The 22,455-nt window shown below is 43.8% G+C and overlaps 1 protein-coding gene across 4 annotated transcripts in view; it reads right to left on the bottom strand.

The window, feature by feature from the left end:
* The window catches only part of AMBRA1 (autophagy and beclin 1 regulator 1), a 151,623-nt gene that overhangs the window by 52,117 nt on the left and 77,051 nt on the right, over nucleotides 1-22,455 (bottom strand). For all 4 annotated transcript variants that reach the window (XM_068399339.1, XM_068399342.1, XM_068399340.1 and 1 more), the window contains one exon: nucleotides 7,746-7,856. In XM_068399339.1, coding sequence (XP_068255440.1) covers nucleotides 7,746-7,856 — 111 coding nt within the window. The remainder of the gene's footprint in view (nucleotides 1-7,745; nucleotides 7,857-22,455) is intronic.

Raw genomic sequence — 22,455 nt, 5'->3', positions numbered from 1 at the left:
AAAATTGCAGATGAGTATCTGAAGACACTTCTTGGGCTAGATTCCATATTAGTTTAACAAAAAAACAGTGCCAAGAATGCTTTGTGAATACTTCTGAAAGTCTGAACTTCCAAATCAAATTAAGGCTGTAACTCAATGCTTTAACAAACCGTTGCAGCTGCCAGTAGAAACAATCGCTGCCCTTTGTTTCCAACACTTCTGTGGAAAGACAGCTACATAGGGAACTGATATGGCTGAGAAATTAATGACTGTTGTCTAGGTCACTTTTTAGCCAGAACAGTTTCCCAACCCGGTACGCCACATGGCCACATAGACACTTGCAGCAGCAGAAAAAGAAGTCATCAGAGGGAAGCAGACAGGACGGCTCCTTCCAGCACTGTTGATTTAAAGCACTCGCTGAACGTCATCTTCAGTTCTTCTGGTCTCAAAGACATTTTTCCTGGAACTGCTTTCCTACATGGTTGAGTATCAATTTCTACTCTTCCATGTAAGAAACTCCGATGAAAAAGAAGACGAGGATAAAAAGTGGACTATGTAATTACATACTGTACCAAACCACCTACAACTGTACTCTAAATTTATTCAACCATTTTTTTTCAGTCTCGACACTGCTAAAAACAGTAATTTTCAGCCTAGTATAAACAGAAAGGTGCTGAACATAAAAAAGGTAAATAATGGTAGGCACTGTCAGTGCTGTAATAACAGAATCTAAAATACACATGGCCCTTCAAAGAAGAGACAGTCCAAAAGATGACAAAGGATTCGCAAGTGCTTAGTCTGAAGCTAGTTGAACAGAAAGACAACAGAATAAAGAGTAAAAGCTATACTACCTAATTTTAAAAAAGGTATAATGAAAATTCGCCCTTGTTTTTTTTAAATCTAGGCTTCACTCAAGTACTCATTATGTCATCACAAGAAAAGATGGACATCAACCCAAGAACTGCAGTATACACTGTGAACTAGCTAAATGATACATAACAACAGGTTGCACTATCCTAATCCCCATCAAATTGGGAGGATTCCTGCAGAGCTCTTCAGTGACTCATTTCAAAACCAGTCCTATTTATTAGCTTTATCAATGAGCTAGGCACACAGTGGAGCTGGTGATAAAGTTGGGTAATTTCACTAACGGAGCATGACCAGAGCACACAGTGAACTGAAGTACACAGAGACATAAGAGAAATGAAACAGTTCTAGAGTGTGTTACCATTTATAAATTTCTGCTTTACCTAGGAGCTTCTCAGTTGGAAACAAGAGAAAATCAACTTTCGTGATCATAGTAAAGACTGAGCCATCCACCCAGTATAACAGTGAAAGAGATGGCAATCCTGAACTGCACCAGGGAGCACACTTACAATAGAAATATCAGTGCTAATGTACAACCTTGTGCTGAGACCACATGCAGGATATCGGCACAGTTTTGGTCAGCCATGTGCAAGAAAGATTAAACCCTAAATGGTAACAAGTCCAGCAAAGAGCTAGGAAGACGACAGGGGAAAATGAAACATGTATTTTATGGGGTTTTTTTTGTTTGTTTAAAAAAAGTTTGCAAGGAAATAGGATTGTATTTACAAGAAGTACCAGAAAGTAAGTGCCAGAAAAACATCGTTTCTCTTCACAAATAACGTTGATGGGTGAGTAAGTGGGTAAAAGCAGTCATTAAGTCTGGAAATTAGAAGATTTCTACCAGAATAGCAAGATTCTAGAATAGTCTTTCAACAGAAGTGAAAGGGGCAAAGAATTTAACCAATTTTAAGACAGAGTAAGAGGAACTATGGGATGTGCTTGCCTAAACTCAGTGGCTAAGGGGGTCCTTTCTCACCAATTCCTTTGTAGCTGTAATCTAATCAGCAGTGACCTAAAAAATTGCAAAGAAAAAAAAAAAGGGGGTGGGGGGAACTTATTGTATAGGACTCTCACAGCCAAACCTGAGTTAACTACTTAAGAGAGCCAAGCAAGAAGGCCAGCAACAGAGCACAACTACACATTACACAGGGAGAGCATTTGCCAGAGCTACAACTATGAAACACACTCTCCCCCAACCCCGCAAAAAAAATTTATTATTAGAAAATACAGTCCAGTCCCTTTCTAAGTACAGTCTAAGAAAGTTCCTATTCTGCTAGGTATCTAAGTTTTTGTCCTGCATCTCCAGGTTCATGATGTAGTTTCCATGAAGTAGCCACGGTTTCTCTACAATGTTACCTACTGTCATTCGATGCTCAACACTGGAAGTGGCGAGATTGTATACTTGCTTCATCAGACCAAAGGTACGGGTGTCATTTAGCCCAGGGACCCTTCTGTACTGATGAACTCCCAGCACTTTTCAAGGAGGTGCAAGAAGTTTTAGAGGGGACAGATACTGATTTCTCTGGGCAAAGGTGATGTTTCTTCCTTGTTCCTACAACTATTGAAAATCATAGTCTATAGAATCCATGTCTCAGCTTTTAAACTTTGGGGCCTTTTTTAATCTAATGCAACCTTGGACATTCATAGGAAAAGAATCCCACATCTTTATTTGTGTAAGGTAAGAAATGCTTGTATTTCTTCCGTAGCATTTACGGTTTCGGGGACATTTTTTTCCTTTCCAGGTCTCTAACACTATTCCTCATCTAGCATTTAATATATGTCTTTTCAAAACAACATTGGGCTTGGATCACCAGTCACCAAGAGTCTATTTATCATATAGCACATGTTCACTCATTTTCTATCTACACGCTTTATCCTTTCCACGCCCTGCCCCCCCCGCCCCCTCCCACTCCTTCAGCACAGCATGGAGGTTTTTGGTGAGCAGTCCACAGTGATAGCCAACATGACTGCATGTCATCTTCTTTTTAAAGTTTGTTTTTTATGGTGAATGCCTCTTAGCAAAACAGATTGTGAGCTCCCCTGCCAGAAGTGAACTATCCTTCCCCCTTGATGTATGCCTGGAACATAAAACATCACAGATGCAAGTTGTGCTGAACAAGAAAGAGCACCCTTTATTTCAGTCTTTCAAGATCTGATTCATGCTGGCATTACGGTTCTTTGCTCTTCCCTCATTTACAAAGGATGAGGGACTCAGGTAGCACTTACACCTAGAACCAAGAGAGCCTACTGTGCCAGCAGAAAAAGTCTAAATGTGAGAGGTGGATATGTCGGCAAGTTTTCATTTTAAGGAACAGCATCTAAGAGATTCCCAAGACATGGGGAGGATGAAGATACCCTTGCATTTGACAAAGCCATGGGCTATTTGATTTCTTTGAGCCTGTGGTCTGATCTATGAAAATGAAGTCAATACAGAAGATTTTAGGGGAAAAAAATAGCTATTTTTGTAAAATCATTTGCAACAAGGCTGCCCTTTCATCTCTTGTTTTCTTTTGTTGTTAATGCAGCCACCGAGCTGACTGAACAGATCAAAAGAAACATCAGAGAACAAATTAGTCAAGCTGTTGCGCCAACTTGGAGTGCTTACACCTACAGCATAATTACGCTTGAAGCCGGAGAAGGCCTGGAACGTCAGCAGCAACAGCACTGTTTGCCAAAGGAAAATAGTGCTGGGTGCACCATCCGCTCCTAGGCACCCTTAAGGATGACACTTTCTTCACAGCTGCCTCTATTTATACATTGCTTAGCATGCTTTTTTTTTCTTTTATTCTTTTAAGTTCTTCTACATCCCACTGTGGATCAGTAAGTACTGATCAAATCACCTTCCTCAAAGTCCCAGCCAGTGTCAGAACAGGACAAATTCCTGACACATGACTAAATGTGGAAGAACTAGACCAGTTCAGCCACAGTGGCTAGGAAATGAAATAACGAGCAGTGAGTAGCATGAGAGAAACTATATTCAAAAGATATAAACAAGAGACAAAACCTTCAAATATTTTATCTGTGGAAAGGCTATATTCTATGCTGTTCACTGATTCAATACTTACCTGTTAGCTGCAGGAAATTTTAAGGATCTGCAACACTTACTAGAAGAGTATTAAATAAATGCCAGAGATAGCATTGTCTCTGCTGCCAAATAAATTCCCAACCCAAAGCTGATATGACTGACAATTACAGTTTAAGATCCGGTCATGGTCATTTCAGAGTTATTAAAAGCAAAACTGGCAAAAGGAGAGGAGAAATTGGAGGCCATCTTTTTCCATTTTGCAATTAATAGATAAAGACAGAGTAGAGGCTAAAATCCTGCAAGCCCCTGCAAAGCCATTTTCCTAAGACTGTTGGATTCCTCTTTCGTGCGCTTGCTGGACTGAGTGCTAGCAAGGTCGCTGCCGCAGAGCCAAGTCCTGAGCCCAGGGCTCTGAACGGTGCTGGGGCCCAGCCGCTGAGATCACAGGACTGAACTAATCACACTGCTGTCACTTGCTCAGACGCATCCGCTTCAGTGGAAAACATCCTACTTTCAAACTATCTTTTCTTTGTTTAACTGTAACAGGAAGAATTGCTGCTTGGAGATGGAGGTTGGCCACAGAGTCATTTCTTTGATGGAGAGTGGAGCTGGCAGGCAGTCCCAAACTTCAGCTGCATCATTTCATCTGCCTGAACTCCCAAACCACTTGGGGCTCAAGTCAGACCCAGGAAGTGCAATAGCCCCCTCTGTGTAAGCGGACGCTGTCACGTGACCGCCTCTGATTTACAGGAAACAATGGAAAAAAAAGGGGAGCTATTGAGGCCGCATGCTTTAACTGGGAAAAGTTTATTTCCAAGATATGAAAAGTCAGAACAACTCCTCCAATCCATCACTCTACTGTTATTCAGTTAGTTTCACAATATCTCTACAAAGTTGTGCACCTTGGCAAACTTGCAGATTTTCTTTGTTCTGTGCCTAGGCAAGCTTGGCAAATACCTGTTTTAGGATGAGCACAGCTGCTATATCTTCATACACCCCTACTAGACCTTGGCAGAGGGAGATACGGCTAACAGTCTACAAATGCCAGAGTTGGGCTTGACACGTAAAAAGGAAGAAGCAGAGTAAAACTGAACATTTCCAAATAGTAATAAATCAAGAGGGACAAGCCAAGTAGTATGAAGTACAAAGTGAAGAGTCAGAAGGGCTGGGATGGGCTTGTAGCAGGAACCCTGCCTGTAAGAAGGTCACGACACAGAAACCGTAGCCCAATTTCCACCTAATTGGACACTATTTCAGAATGGAAGTGTCCTGGTAGGGGAGAGGGAGAAGATTGAAATATTGATGTCTTGAGAAGCAGATGGTTCTTATTTTCTATGGGATTCCATAAATTATAAACAAACATCTTACGCTTTTTTTTTTTTTTAATCAGCAGCCTTCTCCTCAGCAGCCAGATGAGGCCAAAAAAAAAAAATAGCTATTAGCAGCTGTAGCACTCTTCAAACACTTTACAAGCTTGCAGAGAAGTTCCAAAGAATTTAAGTCAGCAGCAAGATGCTTCCCCCTCTAACTTCATCTTTATTCTGTTCCAGAGTCTGGCTGGACCACGGAAGGTATTGCTACCGCATGGCAAAACTTCGCCTTGAGCACTGATCCTCAGCCTACAGCTTTACACTAGTACTACAAAGTTTGGCACTTAACAAAACACGTCAAAGCACTGGCACACAAGTTCAACACAGTACTCCACCTTCCAGATGACACTGTGTGCTCCTTCCCAAGAGACAGAATGGTTCTCAAGGACAAAATATAAAGCATCTTCCCCCTTTACAATGTCGAGGGCTACTGTCTAGAACTGTCTAAACATCACACCACAATATTCTATACAATGTGAAGGAAGGAGATGAGACTGAAACACCAAATATTTCATCTGTAGGAATGACATAGTAAGAAAGCTTTTTGTAATGGGATGGGCTACTGGTGGATTTCCCCTAGCTCCTCTGATTTTCCAGGGACTGGGAGGTAAATGGCCCCAGACAGGTTGTCTGGAGAAGCTGTGGATGCCCCATCATTGGATGTGTTCAAGGTCAGCTTGGATGGAGTTTTGAGCAACCTGATCTACTGAAAGATATCCCTGCCCATGGCCGGGGTGAAGGACTAGATGATCTTCAAAGCTCCCTTCCAACCCAAACCATTCTGTGATTCTGTGATTTCAATTCCCCACATCTCTGCTGCTATCCTGTCACTACATGTGCTCCTTTTGTGGGCTCTTTAAGCAACAGGACAGTACCCCACAGGGACCTCTATTGTCAGATTTGTAATTTCTAGAACTGCAGAACAGACAGGGCTGGGACTGGGAGAAACTTTTTCTTAATTCATTTCAATGGCTACCTGTGAAAGCAGATGTCTTTCTGAAAACAGAATCCCTGTTCTCCCTTAAGTCAGTCCCTTAAAGCAGAACCCAATCTGTTTTTGCTGAGAAGTCAAGCAATGAATTTCACATATGCACAGAGATGGCCTAAGCTAAAAACCACTCTACAAAGAAACACTCATGAATATCTACCTTCTATCTTCATCCCAGGCTGCCACAAACATTTCTGCAGCTGTGCAGCAAGCTATATCAGGATACCATTCTGCGTTAAAAATAGCTTTTCTAGTTAAGTTAGTTTTAGCCCCGAAAAAGTCATTCCTTGATCAGCTGACCACAAGCATCGAATATGTTTGTGCCTGTATAAGGAATCATAGAATGTCCTGAGTTGGAAGGGACCCACAAGGATCGTCGAGTCCAACTCCTGTCCCAGACACCATGTGTCTGAGGGCATTGTCCAAATGCTTCTTGAATGCTGTCAGGCTTGGCGCCATGACTGCTTCCCTGGGGAGCCTGTTCCAGTGCTCCATCACCCTCTGGGTGAAGAACCTTTTCCTAATAGCCAACCTAAACCTCCCCTGGCATATCTTCCTGCCATTCCCTCGAGTTCTGTCACTGGCCACCAGGGTGAAGAGGTCTACGCCTACTCCTCCACTTCCCCTTGTGAAGAAGTTGTAGGCCGCAATGAGGTCTCCCCTCAGTCTTCTCTTCTCCTGGCTGAACAGACCCAGTGACTTCAGCTGCTCCTCATACGGCTTCCCCTCTAAACCCTTCACCATCTTTGTGGCTCTCTTCTGGACACTCTCTAGTATCTTCATATCCTTTTTATACTGTGGCGCCCTAAACTGCACACAGTACTCAAGGTGATGCCGCACCAGAAGTCTCTTCCAGTGTGAGAGCTAGCTTATGCCATAAGAACACATGTAAAACTATGGTCTAATTTTCACATAGGGAAGGAGAAAATAAATAAATATAGTCAGCAGTATTGCTCATATTCTTGATGCAGAAGCTGCTTTCACCTGAGATATGGGACAAATCACTGCTTTTGCAAATGGCTAGAAGCTACATCTACTTCCCCTGGCTTGCAACACTGCGGTAAGCAACAGACCAGGGCCCTGATTCCCAAAATGTAGCACTTTAAGCCACACTAATGTCAATGACTTGGAGAATTCAGACACAATTCATTAGCAGGTTCATTAAAGGTATAAAGACAATATACCTCTAGAAACTTGTTGAATAAAAGAGGAGATTGGATACAGAATTCTTCTAAGATGATTGCATATTGTCAAGAGAATGCTCACAAAAAAAGCCCCATTTATGCATCTATTTGCTGATAGCAAGAATACACAAGCTAGACAGAGCAGGAAGAAGCTCTGCATGCTTTTAGTCAACTTCATCAAAAGGCTAAGCATTCTACAGTTCCCAATGCAACAAAACATCCAAGTAATCCAAGGCCTGCAACCTACAGATACTTTTGGAAGATCCTAGAGCTTATGGTAGCTCTGGTTGGTATAGACTTAAAAGAAAGTACCAGAGTCCTTTCCAGCTTACCATTGCTGATTTCAGGCAGATCAAATTTAGTGAAGTCCCACCACTGGAGCCGGTAGGTGGTGTTGGCAATGTTGCTGGCCACAGCTGACTGTCCATCCCCAATCACAGCACCTACAGAAAAGGGGGAAATAATTAGCAATTTAACCTCCAGAAGATTATCCACGAAAGAGCTGGGGAGAGAAAACCTTTCAAAATCCAATACACAAAACTCTAGATTCTTAAAGAAACAGAAATGGCAACACCTCCTAAATGAGCCACAGAACACAGAAAATTAATAGGAAAGCACCTCCCTGCAACATATTTCTGAAAGAAAAGGAAGTTGATGAAAGACTTGCCCAGACTCATAAGGCAGAAATCCTAATCAATTCATTTGGTGCAAATGCATTCTACTTATTGGTACTAGTGAAGCTGTATTTTCACATACCCAAAATTTTCTAGTACAGCTATGAAGGCAGACCATAATACATACTAAGGAAAAGCATTGCCCTGGCAAATCACACACATTTGTGGACATAATTCCTGCTACTACTGTAAACTCCACTCAGAAAATACAGGTTGCCTGCAATATTTGCCACAGAGTGAGGATTGTAACAAAATATTAGCAAGGAGGACCTATGCGCTGGCCCTTTGCTGCTCTGGCCCAACCTACAGCAGGCAGGGGCTGCCCTGATGCCAGGCAAATGACATGAACCTTGCTAACCACCCAAGGATTTAGGCAACAGCCCAAAGCAGAAGGCTAAGCAGAATACTTCAGAAACTAGCACAAACCCCATAATTTTCCAGGCAGAAAGGAACTGCCACTGATAACTCAAGTCGGCACACACTTGAGAAAGCTCAGAAGCATTAAATGCAATCCCTAGGGGAGACAAGTGGAGAGAAGAAACAGCTCTCCCATAATAGTATCAGACTCAAAAATCTCATGCAGTCTCTAAGGCCTTTATATACATGCAGCCCTTGTACTACACGCACATGCTGGCACCCAGAGAAACTCAAGACAATAGAATTTGATGAGGGAGAGCAAAACAAGATCATCCCCAAGCACAAATGAGGAAAAGCACAGCCTCCGGAGTCTACACAGTCTGGATTTCAGCATCTCCACACTGTCTCTCGTGGGAAGCACGCAGAAAAGTCAGTGGCTTCACTCTCCCAGAAGGGCTGGCTCAAGACTGCTGCCACAGCAGCAATAGTGGAGGAGACATCACTTTGACAACTCTGTATCCAGTACACAGCAGGCCAGCTGCCTGTGCAAAGAGCTAAAAGCTTGCTGACTGCTAGTAAATGAAAGTGGTGCGGAGGAAGACGAGGAGACTTATGGTGGCTGGAGTTTTACTTTTTTTATCCAATCCCAGCAGAACACTCAGGCTTGTGGAAAAAAAAAAAAAGGCCTGCAAACACACATACACTAAGAGGGTTTATGTTTTCTCTGCAAAGTAAAGAACAAGGTGGGCAGGGCAAAGTAAGGAAAGTTGGGGTAGTAGCTGGGCTTGCACCACTGGGGCAACGCTCTAGTGTTGAGGTAGACCAGGAGGCCTCCCATCCCCCTGGGGTGAAATCGGTGTGCTCAGCTCGCTCCCTGAAATGCCTGTACACCAATGCACGCAGCATGGGGAATAAACAGGAGGAGTTAGAAATCCGTGTTCGGTCGGGGGGCTATGATCTAGTGGCAATTACAGAGACTTGGTGGGACGCCTCGCATGACTGGAATGTGGTCATGGATGGCTATGTCCTGTTCAGGAAAGACAGGCCAGTAAGGAGAGGTGGTGGAGTTGCTCTTTATGTGAGTGAGCAGCTAGAATGTATTGAGTTCTGCCCAGGGGCGGATCAGGAGCGAGCTGAGAGTTTGTGGGTGTGAATTAAGGGGCAGGCTGGCAGGGGTGATACTGTTGTGGGTGTCTATTACAGGCCACCAGATCAGGATGAGGAGGGTGATGAGGCCTTCTACAGGCAGCTGAGAGCAGTCTCGCAATTACAGGGCTTGGTTGTCATGGGGGATTTCAACTACCCTGATATTTGCTGGGAGGCCTACTCAGCCAGCCATCCTCAGTCCAGGAGGTTCCTCCAGTGCATTGATGATAACTTTCTGATGCAAATGGTGGATGAGCCAACTAGGAGAGGAGCGCTGCTGGATCTTATCCTCACTAACAAGGAGGGTCTGGTTGAAGCGGTGAAGGTTGAGGGCAGCCTTGGTTGTAGTGACCATGAGATGGTAGAGTTCAGGATCTCATGTGGCAGGAACAGAATAGCTAGCAGAATCACAACCCTGGACTTCAGGAGGGCCAACTTTGGCCTTTTCAAGCAATTGCTAGGGGAAATCCCATGGGACAGGGTACTAGAAGGTAAGGGGGCCCAAGATAGTTGGTTAGCATTCAAGGACTGCTTCTTCGAGCTCAAGATCAGAGCATCACAGCAGGTAGGAAGTCAAGGAAGGGTACCAGGAGACCTGCATGGTTGAACAGGGAACTGCTGGGCAAACTCAAGTGGAAGAAGAGGGTGTACAGATCATGGAAGGAGGGGCTGGCCACTTGGGAGGAATATAAGTCTGTTGTCAGAGGATGTAGGGAGGCAACTAGGAAAGCTAAGGCCTCCTTGGAATTAAACCTTGCAAGAGAGGTCAAGGACAACAGAAAGGGCTTCTTCAAATACATTGCAGGTAAAACCAACACTAGAGGCAATGTAGGCCCACTGATGAATGAGGTGGGGGCCCTGGAGACAGAGGATAAAAAGAAGGAGGAGTTACTGAATGCCTTCTTTGCCTCTGTCTATACTGCTGGAGGCTGTCCTGAGGAGCCCCGGGCCCCTGAAGCCCCAGAAGAAGTCAGGATAGAGGAGGAATCTGTCTTGGTTGATGAGGGCTGGGTCAGGGACCAATTAAGCAACCTGGACGTCCATAAATCCATGGGCCCTGATGGGATGCATCCGTGGGTGCTGAGGGAGCTGGCGGAAGTCATTGCTAGGCCACTCTCCATCATCTTTGCTAAGTCGTGGGCAACGGGAGAGGTGCCTGAGGACTAGAGGAAAGCGAATGTCACTCCAGTCTTCAAAAAGGGCAAGAAGGAGGACCCGGGTAACTATAGACCGGTCAGCCTCACCTCCATCCCCGGAAAGGTGATGGAACAACTTGTCCTTGGTGCTGTCTCTAGGCACATCAAGGACAGGGGGATCATTAGGGGCACTCAGCATGGCTTCACCAAGGGGAAGTCATGCTTAACCAACCTGATAGCCTTTTATGAGGACATAACCCGGTGGATAGATGATGGTAAAGCTGTGGATGTGGTCTATCTTGATTTCAGTAAAGCGTTTGACACGGTCTCCCACAGCATCCTCGCAGCTAAACTGGGGAAGTGTGGTCTGGATGATCAGGTAGTGAGGTGGATTGTGAACTGGCTGAAGGAAAGAAGCCAGAGAGTGGTGGTCAATGGGACAGAGTCCACTTGGAGGCCTGTGTCTAGCGGAGTCCCTCAAGGGTCGGTACTGGGACCAGTACTATTCAATATATTCATTAATGACTTGGATGAGGGAATAGAGCGCACTGTCAGCAAGTTCGCTGATGACACTAAACTGGGAGGAGTGGCTGACACACCAGAAGGCTGCGCAGCCATTCAGAGGGACCTAGACAGGCTGGAGAGTTGGGCGGGGAGAAACTTAATGAAATATAACAAGGGCAAGTGTAGAGTCCTGCACCTGGGCAAGAACAACCCCATGTACCAGTACAAGTTGGGGGCAGACCTGTTGGAGACCAGCGGAGGGGAAAGGGACCTGGGGGTCGTAGTGGACAGCAGGATGACCATGAGCCAGCAGTGTGCCCTTGTGGCCAAGAAGGCCAATGGCATCCTGGGGTGTATTAGAAGGGGTGTGGTTAGCAGGTCGAGAGAGGTTCTCCTCCCCCTCTACTCTGCCCTGGTGAGGCCGCATCTGGAATATTGTCTCCAGTTCTGGGCCCCTCAGTTCAAGAAGGACAGGGAATTGCTAGAGAGAGTCCAGCGCAGAGCCACGAAGATGATTAAGGGAGTGGAACATCTCCCTTATGAGGAGAGGCTGAGGGAGCTGGGTCTCTTTAGCTTGGAGAAGAGGAGACTGAGGGGTGACCTCATTAATGTTTATAAATATGGAAAGGGCAAGTGTCATGAGGATGGAGCCAGGCTCTTCTCAGTGACATCCATTGACAGGACAAGGGGCAATGGGTGCAAGCTGGAACACAGGAGGTTCCACTTAAATATGAGGAAAAACTTCTTTACGGTGAGGGTGACCAAACACTGGAACAGGCTGCCCAGAGAGGTTGTGGAGTCTCCTTCTCTGGAGACATTCAAAACCCGCCTGGACGCGTTCCTGTGTGATATGGTCTAGGCAATCCTGCTCCGGCAGGGGGATTGGACTAGATGATATTTCGAGGTCCCTTCCAATCCCTAACATTCTGTGATTCTGTGATTCTCTGAACCAAATTCTAGACCGGTGCTGACAAATAAAGAGACACCAATGAGGCTGCCGCTAGTGCTCTTTTCATCGATAAGCTGTCTCGAGTCCTGATTTCTGGAGAAAACTCTTATGTATGCCCAAGGCCTTGTTCTCCATATCCCCCAAAACAAAGGGCTCCTCTGAACAAAAGATATGCACTGGAGAAAACAAATTCAATGCATTAATGAAATCACATTTTGCAACCAGAAGTGGAAGGAGGACAACTAAATTTTATGTTGCTTCGTCTTTAAAAGTCTCCTCATTGCAAGCCCAGGTTTGGTACCAAAGGGCAGCTCTTCTGCTGTCTTGCCTCCAGCCACCAGGTGGAGAACAGAAAACTAATTTCTGTATGAATTTCAAGCAGTGGGACTTACTGCAGGGAAACAGTAACTAACATCACCAACTATGTAGCAACTGCCTTATAGGACTGAGTCAGACAAGGAAAACACTCGGCAAAGACAGGCAACAGAAGTACTACTCAGGGCGCACAATTCCAGAACACTGATCTTATTACAGATGAGCATTACATAGTCATCGTCTGTTTTGCAATGAGAAAAACCTTTGTAGGCATAGCAAGTAATAGATAAACTGGAGAATAACATACCCTAGGAGAGCAATCGTGTGTTCCCTCTGCATCACAGAAGCCTAGCAACATCACCCACTGCTCCACGAAGGAGCAAGTTCATCTGGCTCATACAACTGTTGCACTAGTGCTACAAGTACCATAAAAAAAGCTGTTGGCAAATGGTTTTGAATTTTTTTCTGTAAAGATTCTGATCTTCTCACCCCTTTCCCTGGAACCTTCAGGTTAGTTATGGTGTTCATTTAAACCTCTCATCCCCTTCACCTCCAAAGGCAGTCACATCCTACACGGAAAAGCTAACCATGGAAGAAAGCAGTACCTCCCCATCTACAGGACAGCCCTGCACAAATTTCAGAGCCAGCAGAAGCTATCAACTAATGCTAGTGCTTCAGGTAACAGAGACTTTTTGATAAAAGATGAGGACACAGGGAACAAGGTTCATAGAGTAAAAGGTGCATGTTCAGAAGGATTTGGTCCATTTCTCAAAGGCTCCAGACCAGTGTGCCTAACATTAACGGCAAATCCATGATCTACATGTTTTTATTAAGTAATTACCTCTACTTATACTAATTATGTAATTGAGAAGTCTAATTGTTAAATTATATTGAGCTACATATAACAAAGTGGAATAACATTTGTATCGCAAGTCCTGCCAGAAGCCTCCCACACGCACGCATGCACTGTCCTACAGCGAAGATGATTAAAAGCACTCAATTTAGGGAGGAAAATACCCCCCAGTACACAACTACGCTATCTTAACCTTTGTTGTTCGCTTTTTCCATTGGTTGATAGGGAAGATTTGAGACCATGGGTGGAAAACTTAAGAAAGTTAAAATCCTCACTACAGAGCTTTTGTTCACCGTGTAGCGTGAGAACTCATTCTCAGCTGGCTTTGCCCAGTCAAGGTTTCAGCATGGGTGGGAGCAGAAGGTGCTGTTGCAACCTGGAGGCAAACAACACACTTCAGCTTCTCAAATGTGGGCAGCAGCAGACCAGCTCTTATAAGGAGTAGTTCTCACCAGGCAGTTGACAGCCTGTCCTGATCCCTGGGTCTTCCACTGTTTGATGGGATCACAAATGACTGCAGTGGGTACCTGAGGGTCTCAGGCTTGTCATCCCCATGAACAGAATGACCTTTTATGGCAGAGATGATGTAGATTTCAAAATGCAGAAATCCAAAGCGAAGGCCAATTGAAATGCAGTGAATGTAGGTTTGATTGGCAGCTTTCCTGCGTCTGTCTATCACTGCGTAATAAACACTGGGTGATGGCAGAAATGAAGATAAATGCTTTCAGCAGCCCCCCCTTCTCCCCCCCACCGCCCCCACCCCCACTCAGCACATGACAAGAGAGTTTAAAGAGTGGGGGGGAAAAAGTCTTAACAAAGACTTTAAAAAAAAAAATTCCTCAATTTTTTTCTTATAGGCCTCCTACACGTGACAGATATTTATCCGTCAGTCTCAATCCCCTCAGAGGGTCCAACTCATCTTGGCACGTGGAGAAATGAACCTTTGACAGTCAGCTGTTGCTCATTTATGTGTCAAGCCATGCAAGCCAATGTCTGAGTTTAGAATGAAAGGGAAAAAAGGCGTGCAAAACCACTTTCCATGGCACTCCAGCACTGCTTCAGTGAAGAGTAGGATCCTTCCAGGCTACTACTATCAGACTCTCAGAGAAAGAGCTAATACTCTAGGGCTACACAGGCTTTGGGGTAGAAGTTGCAAGAACATGGAACATCTTACATTACAGGAACTTCTTTCCCATGTATTTAACAGAATACATGGGAACAGAACACATCTAACAGAAACCAGAGCTCATTTTTTTTTCTAGACTAGATCCTTTACTCTTAAGTTTTTAGTGTCTGGCAGGTCCCCTCATAGTAAGAGAAAAATTTGTTACGATGCTTATTGATAAGCTTGAGGAAGCTGGAGAAGTCCCTGACCTAATTTGTGACTCAATTTGAGACAGTGATTAGGCCCTGGTATGAAATTCCCCCTAGATTAGTACTTGCATGTTTAAGCACAAGTACATTTGAAAAGTAATTACCGCTTTATGAGCCAGTTTGTAACTGCAGCTAATGATACTGAGGTTATCCTACACTTGCAGAAAGGATCTATCACAGCTGACGAGTTTTACATTTACAAACCAAGGATAAAGCTCTTTGGTGCAAGAATACACCAGATTCTCTCAACCAGTTCTGAATCAATTTGAATTCAGCTGAAATGTGATTACTGATCTCTGAAGTCTAGTGGAGATGTAACAGGTTCTTGCACATCTCCAAGCCTGAAGTATTTTGTGGGGCAGCCTGGTTTTGGGGACTACCTTTGATCACAGTAAATATATTCAATCCTGAATATGAATTTGACAAGTCCCAGCAAATCTCTGTTCCAGGCTACCATGAAGACACTGCCTTTGAAGTGGCCAAGCTAACTACCTAAAACTGGGCTAATGCTGTAGAAACAGCATGCATAGCAACCTCGTATTTTCAAGGATTTATTTTGCTTGTTTTTCAATGTACCAGCAAGCTGTAAATAGGAAGTAGGCAAAACAATTTTCATGAATGGATGCACAAAATGTTACTAAAGGTAGTTCGGCATATGCTAAGCACTGAAGGGATCTTAAATTCAATGTTAACTGAGAAAGCCTCAAAGAGGTCTATGCTCTCTGAAGGCTGAACCCTTCACAAGGCTATTATTTTTACTTTACCTCAGATGTACAAAATAAGAAGAAATGCAATTTTCCATTCATGCTCATTCCTATTGCAAAATTTTCTTTTAAAAGGGTCACTTCTTAGCTTGCCAAGTTCCACAGACCGATCAGCTATGGGAATTTCAGCAGGCCTCAGCTGCAGGTAGTGAAGATGACCGTCCTAATAGGAGCTCAATCAAGTGCCCAAGGGCTTCACTCACATTGCGAACAATGCAAGCATCATATAGGAAAGGGAATTTTCCATCCACAAGTTTCACACTTCAAAAGGAAATCAGTTTATTTGCATGAAAGACAAACAATAAATGAACAGATGCCCTGCTCAAAGCCTCCATCCTCAGTACAGTCATGATGGATCCTTGACCTCTTACCTTCCTGAGGTTAGAGAACTTCCTTTGTCTGATCATATAACAATTAATACAGAAACACATCTGGGAAGCGTTTGTCTTTGATGGTAGGGTCCAGTTTTCCCTCAGGGAAACTCGAAGAGGTTAAGGTCCTTTTCAAATTCATTCCCCTCTTATCTGAATTGTTTGCACTTCACCAAGCAAGCTGATAATTTTTCTCCTTAAAAGAATTCCCGCTTCATTTGTTGTTCACCCCATAGAGATGCCCCTGCTCCTGTCACCCTGCTACACATGGAAGTCAGAAAAATCAGATGTGAAACAGCATGGTGAGTTTCTAGAACCAGCAAGAGTTGAGCTAGCAATACTCACATAAAACCTCTCGGACACGGAAAACCTTGTAAACTCCTCAGTGAAAAACACGGTATCTTATCATAGCCTTGCAAAGGCTATGATACAAATACACATTGGAGCAAGCAAACACCGCTGTTCAGGCAGTCCTCATTCTACTCACGGTGACCAATAAGAAATAAGCAGCTTCATTTCCTTGCTGTAGCTACCTCAACCCTCTCAGCTACTGTTAATGACAGATCATGGTCTAAGTCTCCAACTTGCCACAAACTTTTTGCAACCATCCAATATCAGATATGCACTGTTGAACAGAAAAAAACCCCAACCAAATAAATTGGAAGGAATTCCTTTTTTCTACTTCCTAAATCACTACCAATCGTCACCTCAACTACAGCCTTGTCACAATGAAAGTCTGATAAGAGTTTAAAGCAATTTTTGCACACTATTTTTTATCTGTAAGATTCATAATCTCTCATGTCATCAACAAAAGAAAGGTAAAGAGAAATACCATCTGAACTGTGGGCATACCAGAGTGTCTTACTCATGCCTCACCTTAGTGATGAGTGGAGAGCAACATAACTGCTGAACAGCTGCTGGAAAGAAGGGATGAACAAGACAAGTGAGAGCCTGACTTCAGCAACTGAATACAAAGTAATAGTTGTATCTTGTTACTGACATGTAATTATTTAGCTTATGCTTCAGAGGATACTTCATTTGCACAGTTTAAAAGTTCATTCTTGCAGGGTAGTAAGCACAATTCACCAGAGAACCAAAGCCTCAAATCCTGCTTGCAAAAGACACAGAGATGCAAATCTTGGTGCTCTTACATTTGTACAACTCAAATGAAGCCAGTAAGTGCGTTTTTCTTCTTTATAAAAACCTTTATGAACACGGACTGTTTAGGCTCAGCTGTTTGTTTTCTCATTTGTCATTTATGATGCTTTTAGCTGCAGTGGATGGGAAGTTCTGTGGGAAGGCTCCACTATACTGATTGCTTAACAGTATGTAACAGCACGCATGCGCGCACATTTTAAACAGCAAAACCCCATTTTTTTTTTTAGGGACCACCGTGAGCCTCCTGGAATTCTGATACTGGGTACAGTACCGGAATGGTGTGTAAAGAGACGGACGTGCTCCATTAAGCACGCAGGTCGAAATGTTATCAGGCTAGACAGTCAATTTTCCTGCAAATAGAGATGCTGTACCATTAACAGAGCTTGACAGGAAAGGATTATGGAAACAGAAAGAAACATCCATTACCACTGGCTGAAACGACTCACAAGTTGTTTGAGAAGTGGGTGGACAAACAAGAGTTCTCTTTTCTCATTTGGGCCCCTTGCTGGGAAGCAGAGTTAAGGCTGGAGCTCCCCAATCAGCTAACTGCTGGAGCTGTTAAAGGAAGTTTCTGCAGACATTGTTGCTTGTTTTGAGACCATTTCTTTATTTCCATGTGACAGCAGCGTGTGTTAAAAGCATGCCTCATACTACCATATGATTCAAGCAGTAAAACATGTTTCCTACAGTATAGCCTTCTAGGGAAAATATTCAAGCAGTAAAAATACATTTCAATCCACATTTAACTAATGGGTTTTTTTGACTTTTTCTGCATATTTTCAGCCTTTTAGATGATTTTGTCTGAATGCATAAGGAAGCCCTAACAAAAAACAACGAGTAAAGGGTTGGAGAAAGGGGTTTACACTTTCTTCCTAATTTATCTTATTCCATACACCATAAAAACCTCTGATACTTACAGAAACAGCTATAAGAGCCATCAGCTGCTGCCGTGGCATGGGAGTCAGAAACCTATTTATTGGAAAATACTGGGGAGATAAAGACAACTTTACCTTGTCAGTGTGAGGAGAAACAATAATCTGGGTTACAGTCATTTCTCCATCTGGAGGTCCATATCAATCTACTAAAAAAATCAGCAAGATAACACATTTGAAATCAGCTCCCAAGCAACTGACACTGCAAGAGAAAAGTGTTTTCCAGAATTAAACTGGGGGGAAAGCAAATAAGGCCAGGACACACCGCTAGATGAAAAGGCAGAAGAGAGCTGAACTTTGCAGTCTCTAAAAGAAACGTGTATTATCTTCCTTCACCTCTGTTTGAGCCCATACACGAGGGCATGTTCACAGCTCTCCTCCCTTCCAAGCTTCCAGAAACAGTAGGGGACTCTCCAAATCAAAATGCCACATCTCTCCTGCCAGAGTTTAAGTTTCATGAAATCCCTGTGAAGGTGAACGAGGAAGGTCTCGGTAGCTGATCTGTGCTGTGTGTCACTCAGGCTCCTCCCTCTGCCAGCTCTGCCCCTTGCAATGCCTCTGCTCTCCCCTGTCACTAAGCCCCTTGCATCATTTCCAAGCCCTTCATTAAATGCTATTGGAAGCCTGCTTTTTAACCTTCATGTCTGTGTTTATTCTCTGCACAAAACCAGAGTGAAATCTGTGCCTGGCAGGCATTTCCTTTTGTAAAACTCCTTCTTCTTTCCCTTTCTGACTTTTCAGAGCATGAAATGTGCCTGCTAATCCTAATTGCCTTGGATGAAGAGTCTTGCAGAGACCAGACAAAGGGGACAGCCTTCCACCAAGGAGCTGTGAGCAGGCACCAGACTCTAAGCTCTCGAGTCTCCAGAGCTCCCATCTCACTTTGCCGCATTTCTGAAGAACACAAGGACAAACTTCCCCAAGCAGATATACCAGGAACAGCGACTTGCCTTCCCAGACTTCCACTCTTCTGCTTAAATGCCCTCCCCAGCACAAGAGCCCGTCTGAGGTCATTGTGCAATGTGACTCAGGCTGGGCAGAGTCCTCAAATATTGCTGCTGTATGTCAAAGCAAGAAAGTTAAAAATCTGACTTTAAAGGGTCATTTTACTGTCTGCATCGCAGCACCATCTCTCTTACCAAAGAAAAAGTTTGCAAGGTCCCACTGGCACATCCACAGCCAGCCTTTCCATTAGCAGTGACAGTAACACAGGCACTGAGAAATGGAATCGTTATGGTATTAAGATACTTTTGCCTCCAACAATCGTTAAAGAAGTTAACTTTCTGGTCTAGTGGAGTTTGTCCGGATTCAGAGAAATATTTCTACTGCAGCAACAGAAAACTCCTTCACAGGGTTGCTGTCGCTGCCTAACTTACCTAACTACTTTAACTAACTACTTGTCGTCCTTACCACCCAAGGCTAATGCTTGTGTCCTCCCTAGTTGTCACACCACCCACACTGTCTCCTAGGTCTACTGCAGTTCACTTGTCTAATGTAGACGCTAATGCAGTATCAGACTAATCCAGCCTTGCCAAAACTGCTGTATATAGTTCTGTGTAATTCAGAGCTCCTGCAATTTCTTGAGATTTTCTTGTAGGGACTGTTTGCCAAGACACTTGCCAACTTCAGCCCATATTCCATGCAGGTTATAATTTATCATCAACTCCATAGCTCATAAATTAGTATGGCCACAGTTTCAGCTCACACTGAATAATTCCGCTCCCAAGCACAGGCTCAAATAGTGTTGTAACAGCACTCCCATCTAACCAATATAGCTACACCAATAGATAGATGCAGAACAGATGCAAAAATAACGAATGAAACTGCTTTTACACAGAATAGCCTTTTTCATTGTGAGTGTGCATTTTAACTACACAAAAACCTATCAAACCAAACAAACCAGCAAGCCAAATGCCTGCTACCGCCTCTGCAGCTCTTACTGAAAGAATATGTGCTTCGCACAACTTTAAACGTGCACGTCTTATGCCAAAACATTCATCTGCAGTGGAAAAAAAACCTCAGCAGTATCTTTGTAGAGCACATGCATACCTTATCAACCACCACATTGCAATAATACAAACTTTCACTAATCCAAGAAGCAGTATCTTCCCTAAAAGGGTTTGAATTCCTGAGATTTAACTGTGTATTAGTACAATACCAAGCTTCTACACTGGAGCCATTTTTCATTGTGGAGATAGCAGTACGCAGTATTAATAAAACCTCCAAGCACAGAAACACGTTCAAAGCCTTGTGCTTGCCAGCGAATGGAAGGCTTGCAAAAATTCTTACTATCCTTAAATACATTTCAGGACTGCTATATTACAGCACGAGCCCTGTGCATCCAAACTTGCAATGAAAATGCTGTGTCAGCTTAGTGACACGGACTGAGCTACCACCACAATACCAAGCACTACGCTAAACATGCTCAATGGTTGATTACATTTCACAGTCATAATATCCGGTGAGCAGGATAGGTCTGTTGAGGAAATACTTGTCTGTTCTGAATCTGTACTCGTCTAGGGAGGTTAAGGCAAAGTCACACGCTCTCAGAGAAAAAAGCACCTCCATTAATAAGAATGCAGGTCCTGACAACCTAAATAAACTCCATATAATAAACTAACAAAGTGTCTTAGGGCAAATGAAGAGCTGACAGGTGGCATTTATGAAATGTATTTTAAGGGTGCGCTGTACTCTTCTTAGACTGGTGGGTCCTGTACAGTGGCTGTGCCTGCAAAGACGACAGGCACTAACCTTGCGTAGGGAATACAAAGCTGGAAAGGCATCGCTAAAGGGAACAATTTATGAGGTATCCCCAATCTGATGAGCAAAAGAAGAGAAGGCAGGACAAAAACTGGGAAGTAAGCAGCCAGGCTCGCTGTCTTCTGGGCAAAGCAGTGAACAGGGAGACAACCAAAAAAAAAGCAGAAAACAAGCAAGCAGGGAAAACACAAAATCTAACAATAGTTTAACTAATGGGAAAGTAGTTTAAATTTAAAGGATGGTGAGACTGAAAGGAGGAAGCCCAGGCTGGAAAAACACAATGGGGAAACCACATTGTTCCAACTGGAAAAGAACAAAATAAACCTACAGCAAATAACGTACTTGGCTTTTGCAATGTTTTGAATACTTTCTGATGGAAGAAGCTTTGAGGGCAGTTTGGCATGATCTAGATGCAGCAATGGAAACAAGACTCATTCCTTATCGCCACTAACTTTAATGCACAAAGCAGGTTCGAGCACCTCAGCGAATCCACAGGGATCTCCGTTTAGAGCCAATGCAGAGATTCAGGCTCAAGGGGTGACCGGGATCCCAGAGATGTGGAGCAGGACTGACGAAGCATGCTGGTCCACACCCTGATGGACCACTGTGTAACAACGAGAAAGTAACAGTGTGACATTCAGAAGAGTGACACAGCGTCAGAGCTCCCAGAGAGCAACAGGACTCCACCAAGAAGTTCAGCCAAGCTCATAACTTTGCAGTGACTTCTGTACATCAGTGCCACAGCTGAGTTCAACCCATACAGGTCCAATCCACTGCAATTACAAAAGCAACTACAAGATGAAAAGAGAATAACACTTTATCCTATTATTTTAAGGAGTATTAAAAGTCAAACTCAAAGCCACACACAGAAAAACTAAGACCTAAGCTCAAGGCAGCAGAAGTACTTCCTAGTTACTCAGCATGCAGGCCCTGCGCTGTACAACAGATGGATACTTTAGATGGGTTTTATTTCTTTTTAGGGCAGACTTGACCTTAATCCAGCTTCAGTTAGCTCATAATACTTCCAGAGGATACTAAGCAGACCTGCCCAAGAGGCTGCTTTACAATATAACCACCACAGCTACTCCACACACCATTCATGAGCAAGTGTGGAGGGAAATTCAGACGATGAAAATAGGGCAATCACAATTTACTGGTGTGCAGTAAGATTTTAGATTATACACAATCAAGATTTAGAGCAGGCCATGCTTTACTGGAAGTAGGGGTCACAATCTAAAAAAACTGTGGTGAGAGGCTCCAAGATCTCATCCTCACAGCAGCAGAGCCAGAGGTCTAGCTCCTAACAAAAGAATCAGCAGTGGTACAGCTTAGAAAATGGTACGCATTCAACGTCAGCCTCGCAGTCCTAGCACTCAGTGTAAAATTACAGTCCCAAAGGACAATTTTATTAGGCCTCACAAGTCAGAGGACAGCAGAAGTAGGCAGTAGCTCACTAAAAATCACAGGAGTGGGGAGACCGACATCCAGTTACAGCTAGTTTCTTTGAAAGCAGAGAAGTCATGACAAGGCTTTGCCTTCAGCTTCACTATTTCCTGTGTCAACAGACATACACGTACTAGTGAACGAGGGGTCTTCTGTGGAACCTCAGCGGCCAAGATGGGCCAGGAAAAGATAGAAACACATTCCCCTTGCACCCCTTCCATGCCTTCCACATAGGGAACCCAATCAAGTCCTTAGCGACACGCTTTCTCACCTCATCTTTCAAAATCTTTGCAAATCTGTTCATTC

Source organism: Nyctibius grandis, chromosome 4, assembly GCF_013368605.1.
Source record: "Nyctibius grandis isolate bNycGra1 chromosome 4, bNycGra1.pri, whole genome shotgun sequence".
Classification (NCBI taxonomy): domain Eukaryota; kingdom Metazoa; phylum Chordata; class Aves; order Nyctibiiformes; family Nyctibiidae; genus Nyctibius; species Nyctibius grandis.
The sequence above is the reverse complement of the archived record's forward strand: the minus strand, read 5'-3'. Positions and strand labels throughout refer to the sequence as shown.